This window comes from Primulina tabacum, chromosome 17, assembly GCF_025594145.1.
Source record: "Primulina tabacum isolate GXHZ01 chromosome 17, ASM2559414v2, whole genome shotgun sequence".
Taxonomy (NCBI): domain Eukaryota; kingdom Viridiplantae; phylum Streptophyta; class Magnoliopsida; order Lamiales; family Gesneriaceae; genus Primulina; species Primulina tabacum.
In genome coordinates, this window is record NC_134566.1 from 30824483 (window position 1) to 30846795 (window position 22313).

Sequence of the window (22313 nt, forward strand, 5' to 3'; positions counted from 1 at the left end):
ACTATTTTTTTCATGGATGACCCAAATGAAAGATCTGTCTTACAAAATACGACCTGTGTGACTGTCTCAGACAAATTTTTGTCCCAAATTGATTGGAAATCATGGATTTCAAGTGTAACATTTTAGTTAATTGTCTGGATAAACTTCCACCTTTATGAATTTAGTTAAATGTACTGGAAAATGAAATACATCTACCATTTTTCAATCATTTATCGGATAAATAGTATCTATCACTAAACACATCAACTTTTTTGAATCATTTCTCAAATAAATTTCCTCGCTTCAAATCAAATATTTGGAGCAAATGCAAGAAATCCATGTCGGTAAATGAATGGCCGGACGGCGATTTTTCTTATGCCGGTAAACTGCCTTCATTCTTCTTCTTTTTTTCAATCACAACAAACAACACATTTTTTTTATTAATAATAAATTAAAGCTAGAGGAATTGCATTTTACTCGGGCATAATCATCGGGAGTTGATAAACATAAGATAATATATTCGAGGTTTGAGTAAATATTCCCATAATCATTTATTTTATTGCAGAGCACCTTCGACTCCATTAATGGAGATTGTCGGATTCGCTCGCATTCGTCTTCGGGGTCAACTCTTTCGCCATATCTCTTAGCAGAAATTTTTGAAGTTTTCCTGTCGAAGTCTTCGGAAGCTCCGCCCTGAAAACCACCATTCTCGGGACCATATAAAGCGGCAGCCTCGCCTTGCAGAACTCCCTTATATCCTTCTCCGTTGGCTTATCTTTCACATCCTCCTTCAAACTCACGAATGCACACGGCGTTTCTCCCCAGAATGTGTCCGGACGCGCCACCACCGCCGCCTCGTTCACCGCCGGGTGGGAGTAGAGCACGGCCTCCACCTCCACACTGCTAAGATTCTCGCCGCCGCAGATGATGATATCCTTGGATCTGTCTTTCACTTCTAGATATCCATCAGGGTGAATCACGCCAACATCTCCGGTGTACAACCAGCCATTATCTTTCATGCAATACGAAGTTCCTTGTGGATCTTTGAGATATCCAAGCATGACAGATCCACCTTTTAACACGATTTCGCCGATTGTTGTTCCGTCCCTTTTCACGCTAACTCCGGTTTCGGGCGCGACTACGTCGGCCTCCGAGAATCCGATGGTTGCCACTCCTTGTCTTGATTTCAGCTGGGCCCTTTCCAGGGCTGACAGATTGTTCCATTCCTGCTTCCACGCGCATGTTACGACAAGCCCGCCGGTCTCCGTTAACCCATAGCCATGACTCACGATGAAACCCAATGACTCCGCGACCCCGAGAATCGCCGCGGGAGGTGGTGCACCGGCGGTCATGATTTGAACCGGACTATCGAGCGGTTTCCCGCCGAGGTAATTAGTTATCATGTTAAGAACCACCGGTGCACCACACATATGCGTTACTCTATGCTTTCGTATCGCTTCACAAATGGAGGGTCCATCGACACGGCGGAGGCACACATTAACGCCGCCAACGGCGGCCATTCCCCAGGCATAGGACCACCCGTTGGCGTGGAACATAGGAAGCGTCCACAGGTACACCGGCTGCTTCGGAACAGACCAATCAAGCAAGGAATCCATTGCTATCAAGAAAGCTCCTCGGTGGCTGTGCAGCACTCCTTTCGGAGCAGAGGTGGTGCCGGAGGTGTAATTCAACGTAATCGGTTCCCACTCGCTGTCTGGACGAATCCATTTGAACCCCGGATCACCAGTTTCGACCATTTTCTCGTAAATCATTTGGTAATGATCCCCACTCCCATTGATCTTATTATCATCTTCATCTTCTGCGATCAGAACTAACACCGGGCGCTGCAGAGTCGGAGGAAGCAAAGAAACCGCTTCCAGGACTGAAGAAGATGCTTGATAATCAACAAATACAAGCTTAGACTGGCTGTGCTGGAGCAGATTGGAGATCGCTTTTGCATCCAGCCGAAGATTAACATTATTAAGAATCGCCCCAGACATAGGAACCGCAAAATGGAGCTCACACATCGCAGGGATATTGGGCGCCACTACAGAAACCACATCGCCTTTCTTGATGCCTAGCGACACGATCGAAGAAGCCAATCTCACACACCTGGCGCGAGTTTCAGACCATGTATAAGTTTTCTCCTTGTAAACAACAGAAGTGCAGTCTCCATAAACAACAGCAGCCCTTTCCAAGAACCCCACAGGACTGAGAGGAGTTGAATTTGCCGCGCAAGATCTTCGCTTCGTTTTGCTTTCTGTGAATTGTTCAGTTTCTTGAACTAAAGGTACAGATTTGTTATTCAAGAGAGGCACGGATTCCGAAGTTTGAATGATGCATTTTGTTGCAGCCCCGGAACTATATTTTTTACAAGTCGGTTTCCATGATTTCTTCCACGGGGGGGTGTGTGTTTCTTGGAAATCTGGTAACAAAAGAAGCCTAGAATTATAATTTGCAGGAGATTGCTTCAGTGGATACATGATTCTGGTTTGCTAGCTGCAATCTTGTTTCTTGATTTATGAAGCATATATGCTTCGTAAAAATATAAGATTAATGTAGCTGCTTAGTTGCATTAGTTGATGCTTGCATTTATTACAAGGCACACCGTTGGGGTGGGAGTTGCGGTGTTCAGGTGGGGACTCGCACGAATAAATTTTGGTCAGTTTTTTTTTAAATATATATATATAAATAGTTTTGATATGTTGTACAACTATCTGCTCATATAAACAACAATATTGTTACACTCACCTATTTGATGTTAAATTTTTTTATGTTTCAGTCATGTCCAGTGAGTTAGGTGAGTGAAATGTGTATATACAACATAACCCTTTTTTAAAAGCTAAATCGAGGAACGAGATAATCATGAATGCTTTTCAAGAATTTAATTATTTTTTAATAATTAATAAGTATTTTATAATATTTTAAACCTATATATCATGCTGAATTAAAATATACTATAAGGGTCCATTAATTATCTATATGGGACTGGTAGATATTGAATTCATACAAGGAATATATGTATGATAAATGTGACAACGCAGTTTTTTAGGGGGAAAAAAATAGAAAATAATAATATATAATGTTATTTGTTTTTATAAAAAAATAATAATTTACTTTTAGAAATGAAAACAGGGAGTAAGCTTTTGTACAAGGGGTGTACAATATTAACGTATAATTTTTAATAAAAAAAATTTTTTAAAAAAATTTAGGACATAACACTTGAACTGTCGAAAATAGAGCTTTAATCAGTGGTTGGTAGAGATTTCCCATATTTTCCCAGACAAATATATAGACCAAAATGGGTCTTCCTAACTCTGGCAAACTAATTTTTTTGCGACTAAGTATACAAATTAGATCTTCCTAACACTTAATAATTTCATGGATGAAATTGGACCACTCCTTGTCATGCACTTAATGCTATATAAAATTTAGGTTTGAAGTTCATTCTTGAAGTTAATTAGATTTGATTTAGAATACGAGTCAAATAGATGGATTTCAAATGTCTCGATCTTATCATACTTGTAGGATGTATTTAGATGTTGGATGATTTTTGTAGCGAACATTTCCTTGTTAAGAAAAAAATTTGTGTGAGATGATCTCACATGTCGTATTTTGTGAGACGGATATCTCATTTGGGTCATCCATGAAGAAGTATTATTTTTTATGCTAAAAGTATTACTTTTTATTGTGAATACCGGTAAGGTTGACCCGTCTCACAGATAAAGATTCGTGAGACCGTCTCACAAGAGACTTACTCCCTTGTTGATGAGAAATTTGTACGCTCTAAAAAACCAAAAAAAGTTAAAAATATTTTGTCGGTTTATGGGATTTTGAAATTTATAGTGTTACTATTTTAAAATTCTAGTCTTTATAACTTGTAAGATAAATTTATGTTGTCTGTGGGCATCCTATATCTTTGTAAATAATGGTTTGTCTTGTTCTCCCAAATTTAATATACACCAAAACTTTGTAAAACGAACCATTTTTTTCATGACTAAGAAATCGACAAACTACAAGCTATGCATGCAAGAATATTGTGATCATAAATGTATCACGGGAATAGGCTGTGTAGAAGACGCAAAACACGATTTTAATGATCGAGATAAGGAAATTGGAGAGAAGAAAGTGTCAGTGCGTTTTTCATATGACTTCGAGATAGATATGGAATGGGATACGTCACAATGTACGTCGCTACATCAATATTCTTCAGTGACATAACATCATTTTTTGGTTGCCACTCACAGCTCAGATGAAAATAATTAAAATTCTTAAAAAGTACAAATTAATGAACTAAAATCGTAAATTGTCCGCCAACGTGGGAAAGAAATGTAATTATATATATATATATATATATATATATATATATATATATAACTAACTTTGATACTTTGTCCACCGACCACGTTATTTTTTTGTTCACCGTTAAGGTGACATTCATTTAATAGATGTATAATTTTGATATATTAAAGCATATATATTAGATAAATATAATCTGAACAATGGTCACATAGATAGACACGGTTAACATCAAAACTATACATACATATATATGAGACTTGTTACCTTGGGTGCAAGGTATGCTGGGCGCCTGTACAGCTGGCGCCCAGCTGTGTTTTCTTTTTAAATTTTTTTTTTGATTTCTAGATTTCTAGATTTACTCTCAGTTTCTATATTTCTAGATTTTTGATTTTTTGTGCGTGAATGACAAAAAAAAAAATTCTTCTTTCGAATATTGGTCACGGAAAATGTGGATTTTGAAGCCTATGATATATATAGTGTGAAATTCGATTCAAGGTGCAATTTGTGAAATTCGATTTAAGGTGCAATTTGTGCGTGAAATCACAAGAAATTCGAAAGAAGAAATTTTGTAAAAATTCGTCGTTGGAGAAATTTTTTAGAAATTTGAAAGAAGAATACTTTAAAAAAAACATTTTTTTTTTGGTTTCTAGATTTCTAGATTTACTCCCAGATTTACTCTCAGTTTCTATATTTCTAGATTTCTTCGATTTCGGATTTTTTGTGCGTGAATGGCAAAAAAAAAAATTCTTCTTTCGAATATTGGTCACGGAAAATGTGAATTTTGAAGCCTATGATATATATGTTAATTAAATAAAAAAAATATTTTTAAAAAAAAAATTAAAAAGAAAACACAGCTGCAGGCGCCCAGGGGTGCAGGGTAACAAGTCTCCATATATATATATATATATATATATGATTCATTTATTAATTTGAATTCTCTGTTTATAATAAATTAATGGGGGGTTGGGAGTTTGGTCACAGCTAGGTCCGGAGAAAATTAATAAGGGGGAGCTCGCTCCACGGTATGTAACGGGCAAAACGGGTAATATATAACTTGTTTACAAGTGGAACATTGTTGTGAATCTTTCATATCTAAATTATTTTACGATATATGCAGAATCGTTGGTCTTGGTCAATGATTTCTTGGCCTACTGACAAAGAAGAAACCCCAAAATCTCGATGATCTTGGATTAGAGTTCCACTTATGGGTGTTTAAAATAATAATAAGAGTTGCATAAATCCGTCAAATATGTAAACAAACATGACAAGAGATTTTAAAATTAATGATGATACAACTTTTCAAAATTAAAATCATTCATTTTGGATAAAATTCAAAATTTATATCAAGCACATAAAAGAAAAAATTAAATAAAGTTTGAAATTTTTGTTGCCTTCTATCAACAGTGTCTGGTTCATATTATTGGAGAGACATGGACGCTGGAAAACTGTGATGAACTCCACACATCCACTCTCCCGTCGTATTAAAACAGGAGTAGATCTCTTGTGAGACGGTTTCACATATCTTTATCTGTGAGACGTGTCAATCTTACCGATATTCACAAAAAAAAATAATACTCTTAGCATAAAAAGTAATACTTTTTCATGGATGACTCAAATAAGAGATTCGTCTCACAAAATACGACCTGTGATATCTTCTCACACAAATTTTTGCCTTAAAACAGATTGTTGCTCTTCAGAAATATTCATCTCCTGAGATTCGATCATTTGAAATTAAAATGAAATTTATAATAACGTTATCGATACCTAAAATCATATGAACCAGTAAATTCGCAATAAATCTGTTTTGCGAAAGAATTATATCATATAATTAAAGAGGTCAAGTTTTGCCAAAAAGCCATGTGTGCAATCAAGTCATTGATAGGAATGCATTTATAATGGCGGAGTGTAGGTAGGCAGATCAAATTAAAGTGTGTGCCTTAAATGCTTTCATCTTCCTCTCTATTTAATTTAGTTGGACTCTACCATTACTTCACAACGGTCATTCATTGGATTGAACAAGTATTTTGATAGACAGTCTCAAAAATTTTTATCTGTGATACGAGTCAATCCTATCGATATTCACAATAAAAAGTAATATTCTTAGCATAAAAAGTAATACAATTTCATGAATGACCCAAACAAAAGATTCGACACACAAAATTAATCAGTGAGACTGTCTCTCACAAGAGTTTTTGTACATTGAATTTATGCTACATCGAGATTAAAATTCTCGATTTTTATTTTACGATCATTTCATTTGAAATCAAAAAATATAAGTTTTATAAAAAATATTAAATTTTGTAACGTGATGATCGATCGATCATCTTATATAAACACTGCGAAAATATAACTTCTGATGTAACATAGAATCGCCTTAAAATAGATATAAATAAGATGTTGTAGAATAACAAACCATATTAAAGCCTTTTGGAAGTCGCATGTGTTTGAATCCTTCATATCCCGTTGTCTCATAGTCAAATTCAAGAATTGCTAGACAATGGTTTTATTCGCCCTATTTATTCTCCATGGGAAGCACCGATTTTCTTTGTGAAGAAGATAGAGGGTAGTATGCGTCTTTGCATTGATTATCGAGAGCTTAATAGAGTTACTATCAAGAACAAGTATACACTGTCAAGAATTGAAGATTTATTTGATCAGTTACAAGGAGCATACTGTCTCTCACAAGAGTTTTTGTGCATTGGATTTATGCTACCTCGAGATTAAAATTCTCAGTTTTTATTTTACGATCATTTCATTTGAAATCAAAAAATATAAGTTTTATAAAAAAAAATTAAATTTTGTAATGTGACAATCGATCGATCATCTTATATAAACACGTCGAAAATAGAATTTCTGAAGTAACATAGAATCGCCTTAAAATAGATTTAAATAAGATGTTGTAGAATAATAAACCATATTAAAACCTTTTGGAACTCGCATGTGTTTGATCCTTCATATTTCGTTGTCTCATAAGTCGCACGATAGTTTAAAGACAAATTACAATTTTTCCGTCTTACGTATTTAGATTGCATTTTCTTTTTCATATGTCTCGATTATGTAGTTTAGTTTTAATATTTGAAATTATTTTATCTACTCTTTTACCAATCGGCATCTATTTAATTTGTTTTCAAAATTTTTTTTATTCAATTAAAACATTCTTTAAATAAGGGTCAAATATAAAATTATTTATAAAATTTATTATTTTAATAAATTTTTTAGTATATCTGAAAACACAAAGTTTAAATATATAAGGAGGGATAGAGTATATATACCTTCACAATTAATTGAAAGTCCTATTCATAATAGTTCAATCAATATAATATATGTTTTCAAACATTACTACTTTAGATATATGATATTAGACAATCTTCCTCTCTTGAGCTAGCTTTTTGGGGTTGAATTACGTCTAATTCTTAATATTAATATGATATCAGAGCCTAGGTTTCACCGTTATGTGTTGGACTGCTTATAGTTAGGTCATCCGTTCTACCCATAGTTGGGTCAGTTGTAAACTTCACTGTCCAAATGTTAATTCATGGGCTGAAGATGTGTGTTAGTTGTCTAACATCGGTTAGATAAAATCCTTGAATGTTGCATATATGGGCTTACATAATCCTCCAAGTTCTAATATTAACCATTATCTTCCAAAAGGCTTTTAATTTCCTCTTTACATTTCACACATAAGATGAATGAAAGTTAATAATCTCGTTTCCTAGTTTATTCTTTCGTAACATAAAACAAAATGTTGTCGATTGCAGCATTATTTCAAATCGAACAAGACGTGATCGTTGTATGTTGGGAAGTATTTAGCGATCGGCATGAGCATTATCAAGTCCATAACCAGGATTCATCAATCGATTATACCACACTTCAAGTATGGAGTATTATTATCTCTAAAACTAGGAGCTCATTGAAAGGGTGATGGAAGCTAAGATGTCTCCATCATTCTATTTATTTTAGTATTTTCAAATTCTCGTGTGAATTGTGATCATTTCAAGCTTCAGTGGATCAAAATCGAATGAGAGACTGTCAACTCCTTTCAGCAGAAAAATAAAACTAAAATTACATGTAATTTTCAAAAAATTTAAGTTTCATCCCCAATTTCAAATCAATCTCTACGATGGATATAATGTTTTTAAATACCTATTGGATTATATATTTTTTAACATTTGGAAACTCGCAACAGCTACTTTTTAATACATTTTGAGTAAACCCAAAAAGCCGATACAATAGTTCACGCTGACCAGTTAAACAACATTTGACAAATCATGTGTGACAAGCTCAAATTTGAAAATCAGAAACAAAGATAAATCGAACACTTTATTTATAATTATATAAATCTTGCGAAACCAACATTATTCTCAAAAGGAGAAAGGAGAAGAAAAATAAACTAGTATATGGAAACTATAATATAAACCAATATCAAGTTTATGAAAACATTGATTTTTACATTTTTTTCCAATTGATATATTTTTTGAGTACGTCTTCTGTGAGACGATCTCACAAATATTTATCTGTGAGATGAGTCAACATTATTGATATTCACAATAAAAAATAATACTCTTAACATAAAAAGTAATATTTTTTTCATGGATGACTCAAATAAGAGATTTGTCTCACAAAATACAATCCGTGAGATGACTTGAAATAGTCCCCACGTTAAATTCTAGAAGTACGGAAAGGGTAATAAATTTTTAATAATAATGCAGTGTGGTAGTGAGAAAAGGACATTGCAATAATTTATGATTTTGGAAGATGGTGAGTCAGATCCATTCTTTATTTTAGGATTTTTTTTGAGAAATTTCATCGATCAAATCTGTATTTCATCCTGTAGGATTTTTGTTCTTTTATTTATTTATTTATATTTTAGGGAGAGCCAGTATGATTATTTTGATGGAACATTTTCCTTTATGAAAGTTAAAGTTGTTTTTGGATGCTAAGATTCGATGTATCTTCTGGATCGGTGACTTCAATAATATCCATTTTAACTTTTAATAATTTATAATTTTCAAATTTTTATATTGGATTCGTTTCGATTCGATTTGATTTGATTCGATTTGATTAATGATTTCAAATTACTACCTCATCCACTTTTCAAGTTTAAGATAACATGAAACGTCCTGTTCTTGGAAAAAAATGAAAAAAAAAAACCCATATTTAAGGGTATTTTAGATAGGAATATTTCTTGTCTTAATTTTTCAAAACATTTAAATTTTTAGTCGTATTTTTTATTGAATAAGTCAAAAACTTATGTGAAACGATCTCACGGATCGTATTTTGTGAGACAGATATCTTATTTAGGTCATCCATGAAAAAATATTATTTTTTATGTTAAGAGTATTACTTTTTATTGTAAATATCAGTAAATTGGCTCGTCTCACAGATAAAGATTCGTGAGACCGTCTCACAAGAGACTTACTCGTTGAATAATTATGCTCATATAACAATTCTCCCATAGAAAAAACATAGGCAAAAACTCGTTTGAGACGGTCTCACGAGTCGTTTTTTGTGAGACAGATCTATTATTTGAGTCATCCATTAAAAAGTATTATTTTTTATGCTAAGAGTATTAATTTTTATTGTGAATATCGGTAGGGTTGACATGTCTTACAGATAAAGATTCATGAGACCGTTTCAGAAGAAACCTACTCAAAAAGATATAACTTAAATGGTTGATACTATCATACTGCGTTAAACTTATTTGTATAATTTTATTCACGTGGATAATTTTTTTTTAAATTATTTAATTTTTATTTAAAATTACAAACGATTATATTGAAAATACTTGTGTACTTGGTAACTATTGTGGATAATCAGTGATTTTTATTTTTAAAAAATAATGATATGATTATGTTAAACATACTTGTTATTTGTACAGATTATGTGAGAAATTTTTTTAATTTTAAAAATTTGAACTGATGTTATATTTATGAGCAAATTATAAATTTATTAAAATGAACTTTTTGATATTTTTTATTTAGTGAAAAATTTACTTTTGTAAGCCGACAGATATATTTTTATAAAATTTAATTGATATCACAAAATCAGACTATTGAAACTATCACATATTATATATTTATAGATAAAAACTTGTGTGAGACGGTTTCACGAATCGTATTTTGTGATACATATCTCTTATTTGGGTCATCCATGAAAAAATATTACTTTTTATGCTAAGAGTATTACTTTTTATTGTGAATATCGATAGGGTTGTCTCATCTCACAGATAAAGATTCATGATACCGTCTCACAAGAGACCTACTCCTACTTATATTACTATTTAATGAAAGACAAGATCTTTATATTAACTAATTTATAATTGATTTGATAAAATTTTAATTAAAACTACGATTATATCCTTATTATATAATTTTATTGAAAATTTTTTTGTTTTTATTTTCCTAAAATAGTCCTACATTTTAAACTTCGATCTTATCTTAATTTATATATTTTAACTTTTAGATTAGATATATTCTATCATCCTAATATAAAAGATGAAAATTAAATAATTTAAAAATAAAAATTTAAATATACAATAGATAAAAATAAAAATAAAAAATTGCCAGTGTAATTTTATATAAATTAAAACTCTCAAACTTTGGCACATCATTACAATTTCGGGTTTGGAGTTTCGGGGAACGCAACTTTGAATTCTTACGTTGGAGTGTTGCGTGGGAATCTCTGGCCCAGTATTCGAATATCGGTTCCTTGCCCAAAGCCCAACAAAACTGATGTATCCTGTTGGAAATCGAATAGAATTCAAGGAAAAAGGTGGAGTTTGGTGCTTCGTTCGGAAGAAAACGGAAATGGTGGGAGTGCTATCCAACAGAATCCAGAGAGATGAGGTGAAGCCCGGGGATCATATCTATTCGTGGAGGCACTCGTATCTTTACGCCCACCATGGTGACGTATCTTTCTTTCTTTTCTCTTTTTTTATGGGTTGTATTTTATACTTGAATGGGGATTGTTTTTGAATGTCTGTTGGTTGTTAGATTAATGATCGATCGAATTTCTGGATCGATTCTAGCTCTTTGTACGCTTTGAGGATTTTGTGATTTTATTGAAGGGGATGTTAAGGTTCGATAGCAAATCTAGGATCGGGTGAAGTAGATCTAAAACTTATTATGCTAGATGAATCGTTTTTTTAAGGGGTGTTTTTTTTGTCATTGTTAGTGTCGGAAATCTATTGTTTAATTTGGTAAGAAAGGGAGAAATTTGAAGAAGAGGGCAGGGAAAAAAAGCCATTTTTTAATGCTGTGCTTATTCGGATTAGTCGCATATTAAAGGGTTGTGCCTCTCTATACTTTGTGGAAGTTGGGAAAATTTGATGCACAATATGTATGATCGATATATTCTTATTTGACGTCTTCTTGAATTGTATGGAAATTTAAGAAAACATGCATTCTGCTGTGTTTTGATTGGACGAAATTTTAAATGAATGCATTTGAAATCAATGGACTTTGAATGTTACGTTCTAATTGAAATTTTAATGTACCGAAAACATATTCCATTTGAAGGATGATTTTCAAATTCTTAATTTTGAACTTCTTGCCAAATGTTATGATGGATGTTAAATTTATGCAGCTTGAATCCGTCAATACGAGCACAGCATTTATGGTATACCTGAATTTGTATGAAACTAAACAATGTGATTTGAAAGTTTGAATCTGTTTTTATGTGTTTGCAATGAGTTAAAGTAGCAATTAAGTTAATCGTTGATGAATGTGAGCTAGTTGTCTGCATATTACTTTTTGCATATGTTCTACCGTAAGTGTGAAATCTTGACCAGTTTTATGCTTGCGATGGTCTTCAATTGTGAAAAGGTACAACAAGAATAACTCGTTGTTATTTATAAACTCTGAACCTTGTTGTTATATGGTGCAATGATGTTTTTACCAAGTGAGGACAAATTTGAAATTGTTGTCAAGTATATTGCTGAAGTGACTTTTATGGTTGAACCTCAAAGGTGAGGTCTTAGAGCTAACCTTGTACAAGCTGTGAATCAAACTCAAAATTTTATGTAACTCGAGGAATGGCCTCCAGAGAAATCAAGAAAGGGGAGAGGAAACTGAATCATGAGACGATCTATCATTTTTTACCTTATGTAGAGTTGTTACATACCAGTCATACACACAACTTTATAGGCAAACACGACAAAGCTATACTACCATAAGAAATTCCAAATCCCAGCTGACTTTTCTTTGTTTTGGTTATTTGGGTCGTAACAATAGGGTTCACAATGCATCAATGGTGCTTAAAACTTATAATTAGTTCCAAAAAACCTCTATATTATACGAAGTGCCAAAACAAGAAGCAGCTTATCATGGATATTCCTACACTGTCGGTTCTTTCATACCTTTCTATCTATATTTTTTTCATAATTTTTTTTTTTTGAAAATATGTATGTTCTTACTTTTTCTAGTTTGTTAAATTCATTGTATCCTTGGACCACGTTGACATTTTTTGTTTTTTTAGTGCGATGCGATTTACCTTTTAATTCTGCTATTTCTTCTCCTATAAACATCAGGATTATACGTTGGGAGTGGAAAAGTGATCCATTTTACTCGGGGAGAAGGGCATGAGATCGGCATTGGTACAGTGTTGGATCGCATTATTTTCAGCTCATCTCCGTCTAATCCATCCGGTTCCCATTGTCCAATATGTGGTGACCAATCCAGTGTCAGCGGTGTCATCTCTTCTTGCCTCGAATGTTTTCTTTCTGGTGGAGAACTTTACGTGTTTCAATATGGTGTCTCACCATCATATTTCCTCGCCAAAGCTCGAGGTGGAACTTGTACCCTTGCTAAGTCTGATCCCGCGGAGGATGTCCTTCACCGTGCTGAATACCTCCTTCAGAATGGTTTTGGCGTCTACCACATTTTCAATAACAACTGTGAGGATTTTGCCATATACTGCAAGACAGGTTTGCTCATCTTCACGACTGTTAGTGTTGGACGAAGTGGGCAAGCTGCATCTTTTTTAGCAGCAGCGACCGTCATTGTCTCATCACCACTTCGCTTTTTGAGTACTGGATTTTCTGGTTTGGCACTCGTGGGTTGTGGCATATATTGTATAAGTCGAATTGTCTCTGATATTGGAATAAGACGCGATGTGATGAAAATACCCGTTGAGAGACTTGTGGCATGCCCTAGGCTTGGATGCGCCTGCAGAAACCACACCGGATCTGGAGGAAGAAGAAGAAGAAGAATCAAAGTAGTTATAGAGAACGTGAATGGCTTATTATGTTGGCCAATGTTGACTTGTCTTCATTAAAGTTTTATCTTTATTTGTTTGTATATAAAGGTTAATCTTTATACCCAGCAAGGAAGATGGCCATGCCAATTGCCATCGCACTTGTTTCTTGAAATAATTGCGCGTAACCATTGAAGATGACGAAATGTGTTCATCAAGTTTCTATGAAATTTTAAACCCTAAAATAGGCTAATCACTTTGGTGAAGCCGCTCCCCAAAATCTCTCTATAATCTTTCTTGAAACACACACCCGGTAATAAATCACTTCACTTCGGCGGTGGTGGGATGGGGAAGATGGAGGGGCGGAGTACCTCGGAAAATAGTGTTCGTGGCCGTGGGAGCACTAGCTTAGGCAGTAGTTAATCTGTTCAATATCACCACAGTTTACAACGTCGAAACCCTCCTCCGTCTCGCCCTGTCAGCAATCACATGTCAACGTTAGTCATTCTCTATGTAATTCTTTTTTTCGAAATAAATAAAGTACCCCTTTCAATTTGAAATTGATCCTGATTTCTCAGGCGTCGGGTTTTATTGAAAAAGCACGTTAATTTTTGGACAGTTGGTTACTTCTGAACCACGGGATCTTTGCATTCATCTAGTTTACTCGATCCCATGAATTTCTTTATTGAATAACCTTAATAACGATGGCTTTTTGGCTTAAGAAATCTAGCAATTAGCTCACAAATTCCGTTGAAAGGTTTGGTTTTTTGTGTTTTGCTTTTTGATGAAGTAATGTCTGTGTTATTTCGTTGGAGTTTAAAATGCAGTGATAGTGTTATCTTGAATCATGTAATGAATGCCACTGAAAGATTTTGTTTCTCTAGAATGTATTGCTCATGTTATCTTGGTGGATTTTACAATGCAATGATATTCTTATCTTGAATCACGCAGCATGAATCAAGTTCGCAACTTATTACAGTTTATACTGATTCAGGATTGATGACCCATTGATGTGGAGACTTAAAGATTTCCCAATTACATACCCAAAGTTAGGTAGATGGGTACTATCTCCAGAAGACGACAGACATATACTTCAAAATTTCCATGCTGTCGTATATATCAACTACTTCGAAAAAGCTGTTTTATGATACTGAATCTGATTTTTTTTTTTACAAACTTAAGCATAAATGGTTCAGCTTCTTTAATCAAGAACCTGAACTTCGAAACCAAAAACTTGCCGAAGGGAATTGGCTTGAGGATGAATCTATCAAAACTTTTATGTGGTGGTAAATTTTTATTGTTTCAGAAATTTTGTGACGTGAACTGGAGTCTCTCTAATTCATCTAGTACAAATATACTTTGTAGGGAAATGTATTCGTGTGTGTTAATGTATCTGATGCTTGATATATTATGACTCAAGACTCATTACTCCTAACTTATCTCCCCTCTCCTCTATTGCATTTACTGGTAAAATGCCCGACAAGCAGATATTCGCTGTCACGCAACTGAATCATGATGATTTGAGGATGAACGGCGAAGATTCGAGGTTCTCTTTTTGTCAGGAATCTCCGTATATTTTTCCGCTCTGGTGATTTTTTCATAGAACAATATCCTATGACATCTTCTCACGAATTTTTATTTATGAGACCGATCAACCCTATCGATATTCACAATAAAAAATAATACTCTTAGCATAAAAAATATGGATGATCCAAATAAGAGATCTGTATCACAAAATACGACCGTTTTTGCCAATAAAAATAATTATAGATAACAAACTCATAGATTCTGTTAAATTAGCCAACAATCTATGAGTTTTTAATCTAAAATATGAATTTTTTAAATATTAATGTTCGCATTAGCTTTAATTATCATTATTATTATTATTATTTGGGTGCTGCTGTATTTGTGAGGAAGTTGGAGATGATGATAAGGTTGAGTATTGCAGACTCTGCTTCCACCCCAGCTCGTCTAGTTGCCTTCACCACACCACAAAACTACGCCGGTAGGCTCTCTCGTCTCATTCATCTCCGAGGCTGGGCTCCTCTGTGGTGTCCTACGCTCACCATCCAATCCACCCCACAAACCATTTCTTGCATCCAAACTGCCATCTCCTCCTCGCTACACCATTGCTCCGCCATTGCATTCACTTCACGATCCGGGATCACGGCCTTTGCCGATGTACTATCCGGCGGTTTTGAAACACCCCCGTTGACTCCGGACGGCGAGGTATTTATCGTTTCTGCGCTTGGGAAAGATTCGGAGTTGCTGGACGCGTCTTTTGTCGACAAGTTGTGTGGAAATCCTGGGAGGATACGGATCGTGGTTCCTCCGATTGCGACGCCTAGTGGGATGGTGGAGGCGATAGGATCGGGAGAGGGGAGAAGGGTCATGTGCCCGGTTCCGCTCGTCGTTGGGATCGAAGAGCCGCCGGTGGTGCCTAAATTCCTGGCGGATTTAGGTCGGAGGGGATGGGTGGCGTTGAGAGTGAACGCGTACGAGACGCGGTGGTACTGTGAAGAGGGAAGCGGTGTTGAGGAACTGGTGAAAAGGATAAAGGAGGGACGTGGAGTGGATGCCATTGTGTTCACGAGTACTGGAGAGGTTGAGGGGTTGCTGAAGAGCCTGGGCGAGGTGGGATTAGGTTGGGGTATGGTGAGACGGATGTGTCCGAGCATGGTGGTGGCGGCGCATGGCCCTGTCACGGCGGCCGGGGCTGAGAGATTGGGTGTGTGCGTTGATGTGGTGAGTAGTAGATTTGATAGTTTTGATGGTCTTGTGGACGCAATTGATCTCTGCTGGAACTCTTTCCATTAGATAAATAATCTAAAGTCTTACTTTTGGCATTTTTGAAATATATATATGTATATATATATATATATTATGCAACTCAACATGGACATAGTACAATTTCAAGAACTAGACTACTTGAAAATCTTGGAATCAATGAATAACATAGATACAATAAAGTTTGAATTGGCAACCAGATTACCTCATTTCTCAGTTGTTTGAAAATGAGGTCGTTTATGCCATTAAACTAAACTTGGACCGTGTAACCCGAACGACCAAGGGACTGGTAACCCAAGATATTTTGTTCCTCCATGACAAGGACCCGAAAACATAATCATCAACCGGACCTGTTACCTCAAACTTCACGGTGAAATCGATCTTCTGCAAATACCTTGTGAAGACCAGTCTTTGGGGCACTACAGTAACGTTTATCCCTGCGGGAGGAAACACTACTGCTCTGTAGATACTTCTTGGGCTTCCCACATTAGTCACCGTTCGATTTATCGTAAACGTCTTTTTCAGATTGTGAAGCGTAATTGATGGATAGTTAAGGCCAGATGGTGTTGTGAAGGTTGGATTGCAAGTGCTGTTGTCTCCTGTGATCATACGAAGGGATCTCTTGCTATAACCGATTGAGCAGAGAAACGCCTTGTAATCTGTGGGTGTGGAATCATAAATTAAACCTGGATCCAGAACCGTTCTCGGGTTTATAAAACCAGAGCCTAAATCAAATGCATTTGCCTTTCGTCCATCTGGGCCTGCTGTGATCGGTTTCCGATGCTTGTCCAGCATGGTAGCTGCAGCAAATTTTGTATACTTAGATTCTTCATTAAAAAATCGTGACATTAACACATGCAACTTTCAGGCAGAAATTTGCTTAAGCTTTTCTTGTTTTACCAGTAGTCATGAGTGCTGATTTGATGGCGGATGGAGACCAAGACTCGTGGACGGCTTTTATCAAGGCAACAATTCCGGTTACATGGGGACAAGCCATTGAAGTTCCAGAAAGTATGTTAAAATTCATTTTTGACATTGCCGGTGACCAGGATGCCAGAATGTTCAATCCAGGTGCCGCAATGTCAGGCTACAAATTTGACACACATGCGAGGCAGGAACAAGAGTTAAAGGGAAAGCATCGTATCGAAAATATGACCCCGCATACATTTTAAAAATGCTATTTGTTGCTTCGTAAGTGACAAACCAAAGGGCAGTAAGTTGGTATTTCTTGTGATACAAAAAGAGAATCGAAAAAAACAGAATCTTGAAGAATGACTATTACCTTAAGAATTTCAGGAGTTAATGAATTCGGACCCTTCGAAGAAAACGGTGCTACTTGTGGAGCAATATGGGATCCTAAAACAGTCTTGGCAGAAAGAATTATCGAGGTAGCATTTCTGTTTCCATGAATCAATCAGTGAAAAGCGACAGAGAAATTCAAGAAAACCATTAAAATTCTTTGAGAGAACAAACCGTGTTTTATTTATGTATGATAGGATCTTGTTTCCAGTTTCTTTTCCAACAATTGCTGCTGGAATGGCAAAAGGGATAGCAACATCTTTATCTTCTTCATCTATAAGAATCATTCCAACTCCTCCAGCTTCTTTGACCACCACACTTTTTGCCAGCTTCGACTCTGTTGAGCTTCCCGCATGTCGGCACACCAGAACTTTGTTTTTGGCCTTCGTGCTATTCAATGAGCTCTCTAAGCAGTAGCTAGTATGATGAACGCGAAAGACTAAAATAACTTCAGATTTCAGATGAAGGTTTAATATTAAGATTGTACGTGAACGAACAACCTTTTGATTCACCTGGATTGATAAGGAGTGAAGTATCCTGCATAAGCTTCAGAAGCAGAGATGATCCTTTTTGAGATATTCATTTTCGCTAGACTCAGACTTTCACCCTATTTGAGAATCAAAATGGTTGAAATCACTGTGGATCAAATATTTAACTTTGCTACTACTTTGACCAATTAAGGGTTTTAATTAGATTACCAAGAAATGAGCTCCATTTCCAAAAAAGATATCCGATGCAAAATCCCTATCTGTTGAGCATGCTGCCACAGTGATCAGCCAAGGAGCCAGATTTGTTGCAGAACCTGGATTTCCTTTGTTTCCAACTGAGGCAACCACAGTTATTCCATGGCTAACAGCATGAAATGATCCCACAGAAATGGCGTCACTAAAATAATCCCTTGGAGGATCATCTGAACCCAAGGAAACCGATAGAATATGCACGCCGTCTCGTATTGCATCATCAAATGCAGCCAACAAATCAACATCATAGCAAGCCGAGCTCCAGCACGTCTTGTATACAGCAATTCGAGCCATTGGAGCACCACCTCTGGCTCCACCGGCTGCCAGCCCTTTGTAATTCATGTTAGCAACATAACGACCAGCAGCAATTGAAGCTGTGTGGCTCCCATGGCCAGAGCTGTCCCTTGGAGATTTGTAAGACACGGTTTCATCCGATTCTTCTTCGGCTTCGTAGCCACTAAGGTAGTATTTGGCGCCAATCAATTTCCTTGAGGAAGACAAATTCATCAGACCTTCAAATCTAATTAATGAATACACAAAATCCAATAATCCGTCGATGGTAAGATTAAAATGATACAAACCTATTGCATGTAGAAATGTTGAATGCTTCCCCTGATTGGCATTGCCCCCTCCATCCATCCGGCACTGGAGGCATGTTAACATCACTAAAACTTGGGGACTCTGGCCAAATTCCTGAGATTCAAATGGCCTTGTGTAAATACCAAGATTTTATTTATAGATTACGAGAAAAGGAAAGAGTAACACTGAATTTTTTATTATCCAAGAAAAATTACTAGTTCTCTGTAAGCATCAAGATGCACTTCTATTTGAAGTCATTCTGAATTTTTAAGCAAGGCAAGACACTGTAGCAAGAATCGCTTGAATTGAATGATATGATTATGAGATCTGATAAAATAAAAAAACTCTTTTTCCAACAATAGGGTGGGAAAAATCTATATGGTCTCGCTTGATCTCGCATCGAATATTAAAACTAATAAAATATTAGCTTATAAACTCAACAGTGTTACATCACCAAATACGCAAGCATTTTGGGATGATTTCTCTCTTGGATTTATAACATAACATTGATTCTTTTGCTGAGAGTCGCTGTAACAGAAGGGGAGATCTAGAAAAGAGCTACCAGCTACTATCGGATCAAAATCGATAAAAAAATTTATACATTAGATTAAGGTACATTATGAATACACTAAACGGTGAAAGGTGACATAAAGTCGTCTAAGGTGGGCCACCACGGATGTTGAAAGTCAGGCTTTTTGGGACGATACCCCTCTTATGAATAAAACTTTTGAAATAAATATAATTTTTAAAACTACATTTAATAGGTTAAACATAATTTAACTGCGATCTCTCAGTTGCCTTAACTCACTTAATCATGGCATGGCAGCCACTCAAACAGACAAATGAAAATAAGAATAATAAAAACTGAAACCAAATTTGGCAGAAGCTTTGAAACCAGAAAACATAAAGCTTGAAAAGTAAGTTTATTATTCCATGCTATTCTGATAACGCATTTGAGAACTCACCGGTATCGATCAATCCAATGATGACATTAACTTGGTTCTTGGTAGAATAACCTGGGATCTCCATAGTTTCTTCACCATTGAGTCCCATGAAATCCCAAGAATGCGTAGTGTGAACACTCCTTTTTGTGTTCGGAAACACGGATACCACTCCGGGCATTTCTGAGGTGCAACATTGAGATTAGTACTGAATTGTGAAACACGTTCGGTTTAATCATTGTGACCCACCGTATTTATTCTGAATCATTAGTCAATGTTTTCACCTATAATTTAACAAAAGGTGTGTTTAATTGCAAAATAGAGCGCTTGCCTGCCACTTCAGAAGCTTGTTTATCAGTCAACTTGGCAGCAAAGCCCCTAAAACCGTATCTATAACTGTAAACATGAGAAGCCTTTGCATGCTCCACGCTGCATTTGCAGCAATTCATGTATTGGCATCAAGAACAAAAGGTGATAGATTAGTCCAAAGAAGAAAAAATAACCTAAAAATCGAGAGACACGGTACGAAAACGAACCTTCCACCATTAACAGCAGAAAGAATTTGATGGTTTTGCCTTAAAATATCACCTGGGTCGGCACTACCTTTGCTGCCCATGTACACTACATACAACTGAAGAAAACAGGCACCACAGTTTCTTTACATCTTCCATAACAACACATTTACAATCCCAGATTGGAAGAACGAAGAAAAACACAATCAAAGAACATAAATTACCTTAGACGAACAAGATGAGCTAATCCCTGCAAGGAAAATGAATAGCAAAAGACACAGTTCAAAACCAGTCTGTTTAACATTTCTCGAAAAGCCCATTTCGTATATCCTTGCTTATGATGAACGGATGGCCGCGGATGCGGGATACGGCACTCAAGACAGGCAGAGAAAGACGCAGAGTAAATCAAAACAACAACAGAGCAAAGAGAGAAGAACGCAGGAAAATGGATGAGAGAGCAAATTTTATACAACAATAAAAAGCTGGATATGGGCATAATGATGGCGAATCATGATTGTAAAGGCGTATTCACAACTGAATTGTATGATTCGGAGTTGAAAGTTAGGAAGGCACTGAAAAAAGGGGATATAACAAAACGTGAAAGGGTGGATGAAGAAGGTGGCCTTTGCTTTTTAAGTAACTGAAACAAACCCCACGCCGTTATCCGCACTCCACATCACGCAGTTTGAAAAATATCCCTTTTGCTTAGATTTCTGCCAACGTTACATTATTTTATCCTTGGCTTTTTCTCAAAATTCGCCATGCTTTCTGGTGAAAACCGCGGAATGTTGGGGTTCGTGTCTCTGTCTTCTTGGCCTTCATTTCTGGTGGTGGAAGATCGTTTTATGTTCCGCTGGGTTACTCTTTTCCTCTAGCCTGCGTATGATCTATTTGATCAAAGAATTATATTGTACGTGATACATTCTGACTTTTAATTAATCATTAATTTTTAGGATATTTTCTTAAATAGACTTCACACAAGTACTATAATCAAGTCTTCAGTTAAATTAATTTACCAAAATAGTCTTCTTATCATATCAAATTACATAGATATCCTCTATCATTTAAACTTTATTCACCATCAATTTCTTTATCTCAAACTCCTTATTTGATTTTCGCAATTTCCCGAATAATCTTATAAATTTCATGCATTTGGACATAGAATGGTGATAATTTGAGATAATTCTTTTGTCGAATATCATTTTTATGCATTTTATTTTTTGAAGGTTTGTTGTGCATACTCGTAAATTGTTAGCATGGAATAAAGTAGAGACTTAATTGAGACTATCAGATTTTTTGTTTATATTTGTATAAACTCACATTGACGTAATTATTATGTTTCATAATCATGGTGATTGGTGATTTTGTTTATATTATTTTAGTTGAGCAACAATCGTTATTAAAATATTATAACCTTGGTGATTTCGTATGCACTAATTCAAACTAACAATTCATAATTTTTTTAAAATATGTTTATTGATATAAGTAAGTAATATTAAAAAAATTAATATATTATAAATTAAATAAACAGAACAAATGTTAAATCAACTCTGGAAGAGAAATAATAGATAATTAAACAAATGAATCACGCAAATGAACATGTGTGTTCATAGAGAAAGAGTATTTTAGGATTTTTTAATTAAATAAGACATAATACAAAATGTGTAATAAAGAAAGCTATTTTTGAAATTATGACTTTGAAATATACTAGAATAATCAATTTCCCATAATTTTTTAAAAAACAAAAAATTGCTAATTAATTTGATATATGCTCGACTCAAATATATGTGTCGATTAATTTCGTGTTTATATGATTTTTTTTATTAATGTGATTTATATTCAAATAATAGTAATATCATAGTTAATAAAAAATAATAAATGATTATAATGGCATTTGAATTTTTCATTTTATATATGAAAATAATATCATGATTTTAAAATTTAAGGGCATACTAAAATACAATTTAAAATGTTGGGGAAAA

At 35.1% G+C, this 22313-nt stretch overlaps 4 protein-coding genes across 4 annotated transcripts; 2 read left to right on the forward strand and 2 right to left on the reverse strand.

Annotated features, from left to right (window-relative positions):
- Positions 1-208: 208 nt before the first annotated feature.
- LOC142530417 (2-methylpropanoate--CoA ligase CCL4-like) lies at positions 209-2617 on the reverse strand. Its single transcript, XM_075636253.1, has one exon. The coding sequence runs from the start codon at positions 2460-2462 to the stop codon at positions 561-563; it is 1902 nt and encodes a 633-aa protein (XP_075492368.1). The 5' UTR covers positions 2463-2617; the 3' UTR covers positions 209-560.
- Positions 2618-10899: 8282 nt separating this feature from the next.
- LOC142531628 (protein LEAD-SENSITIVE 1) lies at positions 10900-13679 on the forward strand. The gene is made up of 2 exons (XM_075637837.1): positions 10900-11184; positions 12809-13679. Exons 1-2 carry the CDS (start codon positions 11013-11015, stop codon positions 13552-13554), a joined length of 918 nt encoding a protein of 305 aa, XP_075493952.1. The 5' UTR covers positions 10900-11012; the 3' UTR covers positions 13555-13679.
- Positions 13680-15396: 1717 nt separating this feature from the next.
- On the forward strand, positions 15397-16290 carry LOC142530689 (uncharacterized). Its single transcript, XM_075636504.1, has one exon. It carries the CDS (start codon positions 15397-15399, stop codon positions 16288-16290), a length of 894 nt encoding a protein of 297 aa, XP_075492619.1.
- A 42-nt stretch (positions 16291-16332) lies between these two features.
- LOC142531133 (subtilisin-like serine-protease S) lies at positions 16333-21184 on the reverse strand. The gene is made up of 11 exons (XM_075637189.1): positions 20556-21184; positions 20356-20450; positions 20151-20248; positions 19844-20002; positions 18881-18992; positions 18258-18786; positions 18072-18166; positions 17734-17976; positions 17543-17657; positions 17161-17347; positions 16333-17060 (listed from the first exon to the last, which is right to left on the reverse strand). The coding sequence occupies exons 1-11, from the start codon at positions 20649-20651 to the stop codon at positions 16498-16500; spliced, it is 2292 nt and encodes a 763-aa protein (XP_075493304.1). The 5' UTR covers positions 20652-21184; the 3' UTR covers positions 16333-16497.
- Between the last annotated feature and the right edge of the window lie 1129 nt (positions 21185-22313).

Coding starts and splice junctions, on each gene's coding strand:
- LOC142530417 (XM_075636253.1), bottom strand. CDS start 2,462: ATGTATCCACTGAAGCAATCTCCTGCAAATTATAATTCTAGGCTTCTT.
- LOC142531628 (XM_075637837.1), top strand. CDS start 11,013: ATGTATCCTGTTGGAAATCGAATAGAATTCAAGGAAAAAGGTGGAGTT. Junction 11,185..12,808: donor GTATCTTTACGCCCACCATG/GTGACGTATCTT, acceptor TATAAACATCAG/GATTATACGTTGGGAGTGGA.
- LOC142530689 (XM_075636504.1), top strand. CDS start 15,397: ATGATGATAAGGTTGAGTATTGCAGACTCTGCTTCCACCCCAGCTCGT.
- LOC142531133 (XM_075637189.1), bottom strand. CDS start 20,651: ATGGGCTTTTCGAGAAATGTTAAACAGACTGGTTTTGAACTGTGTCTT. Junction 20,249..20,355: donor TCTGCTGTTAATGGTGGAAG/GTTCGTTTTCGT, acceptor CTGCAAATGCAG/CGTGGAGCATGCAAAGGCTT. Junction 18,993..19,843: donor CATTGGATTGATCGATACCG/GTGAGTTCTCAA, acceptor TTTGAATCTCAG/GAATTTGGCCAGAGTCCCCA.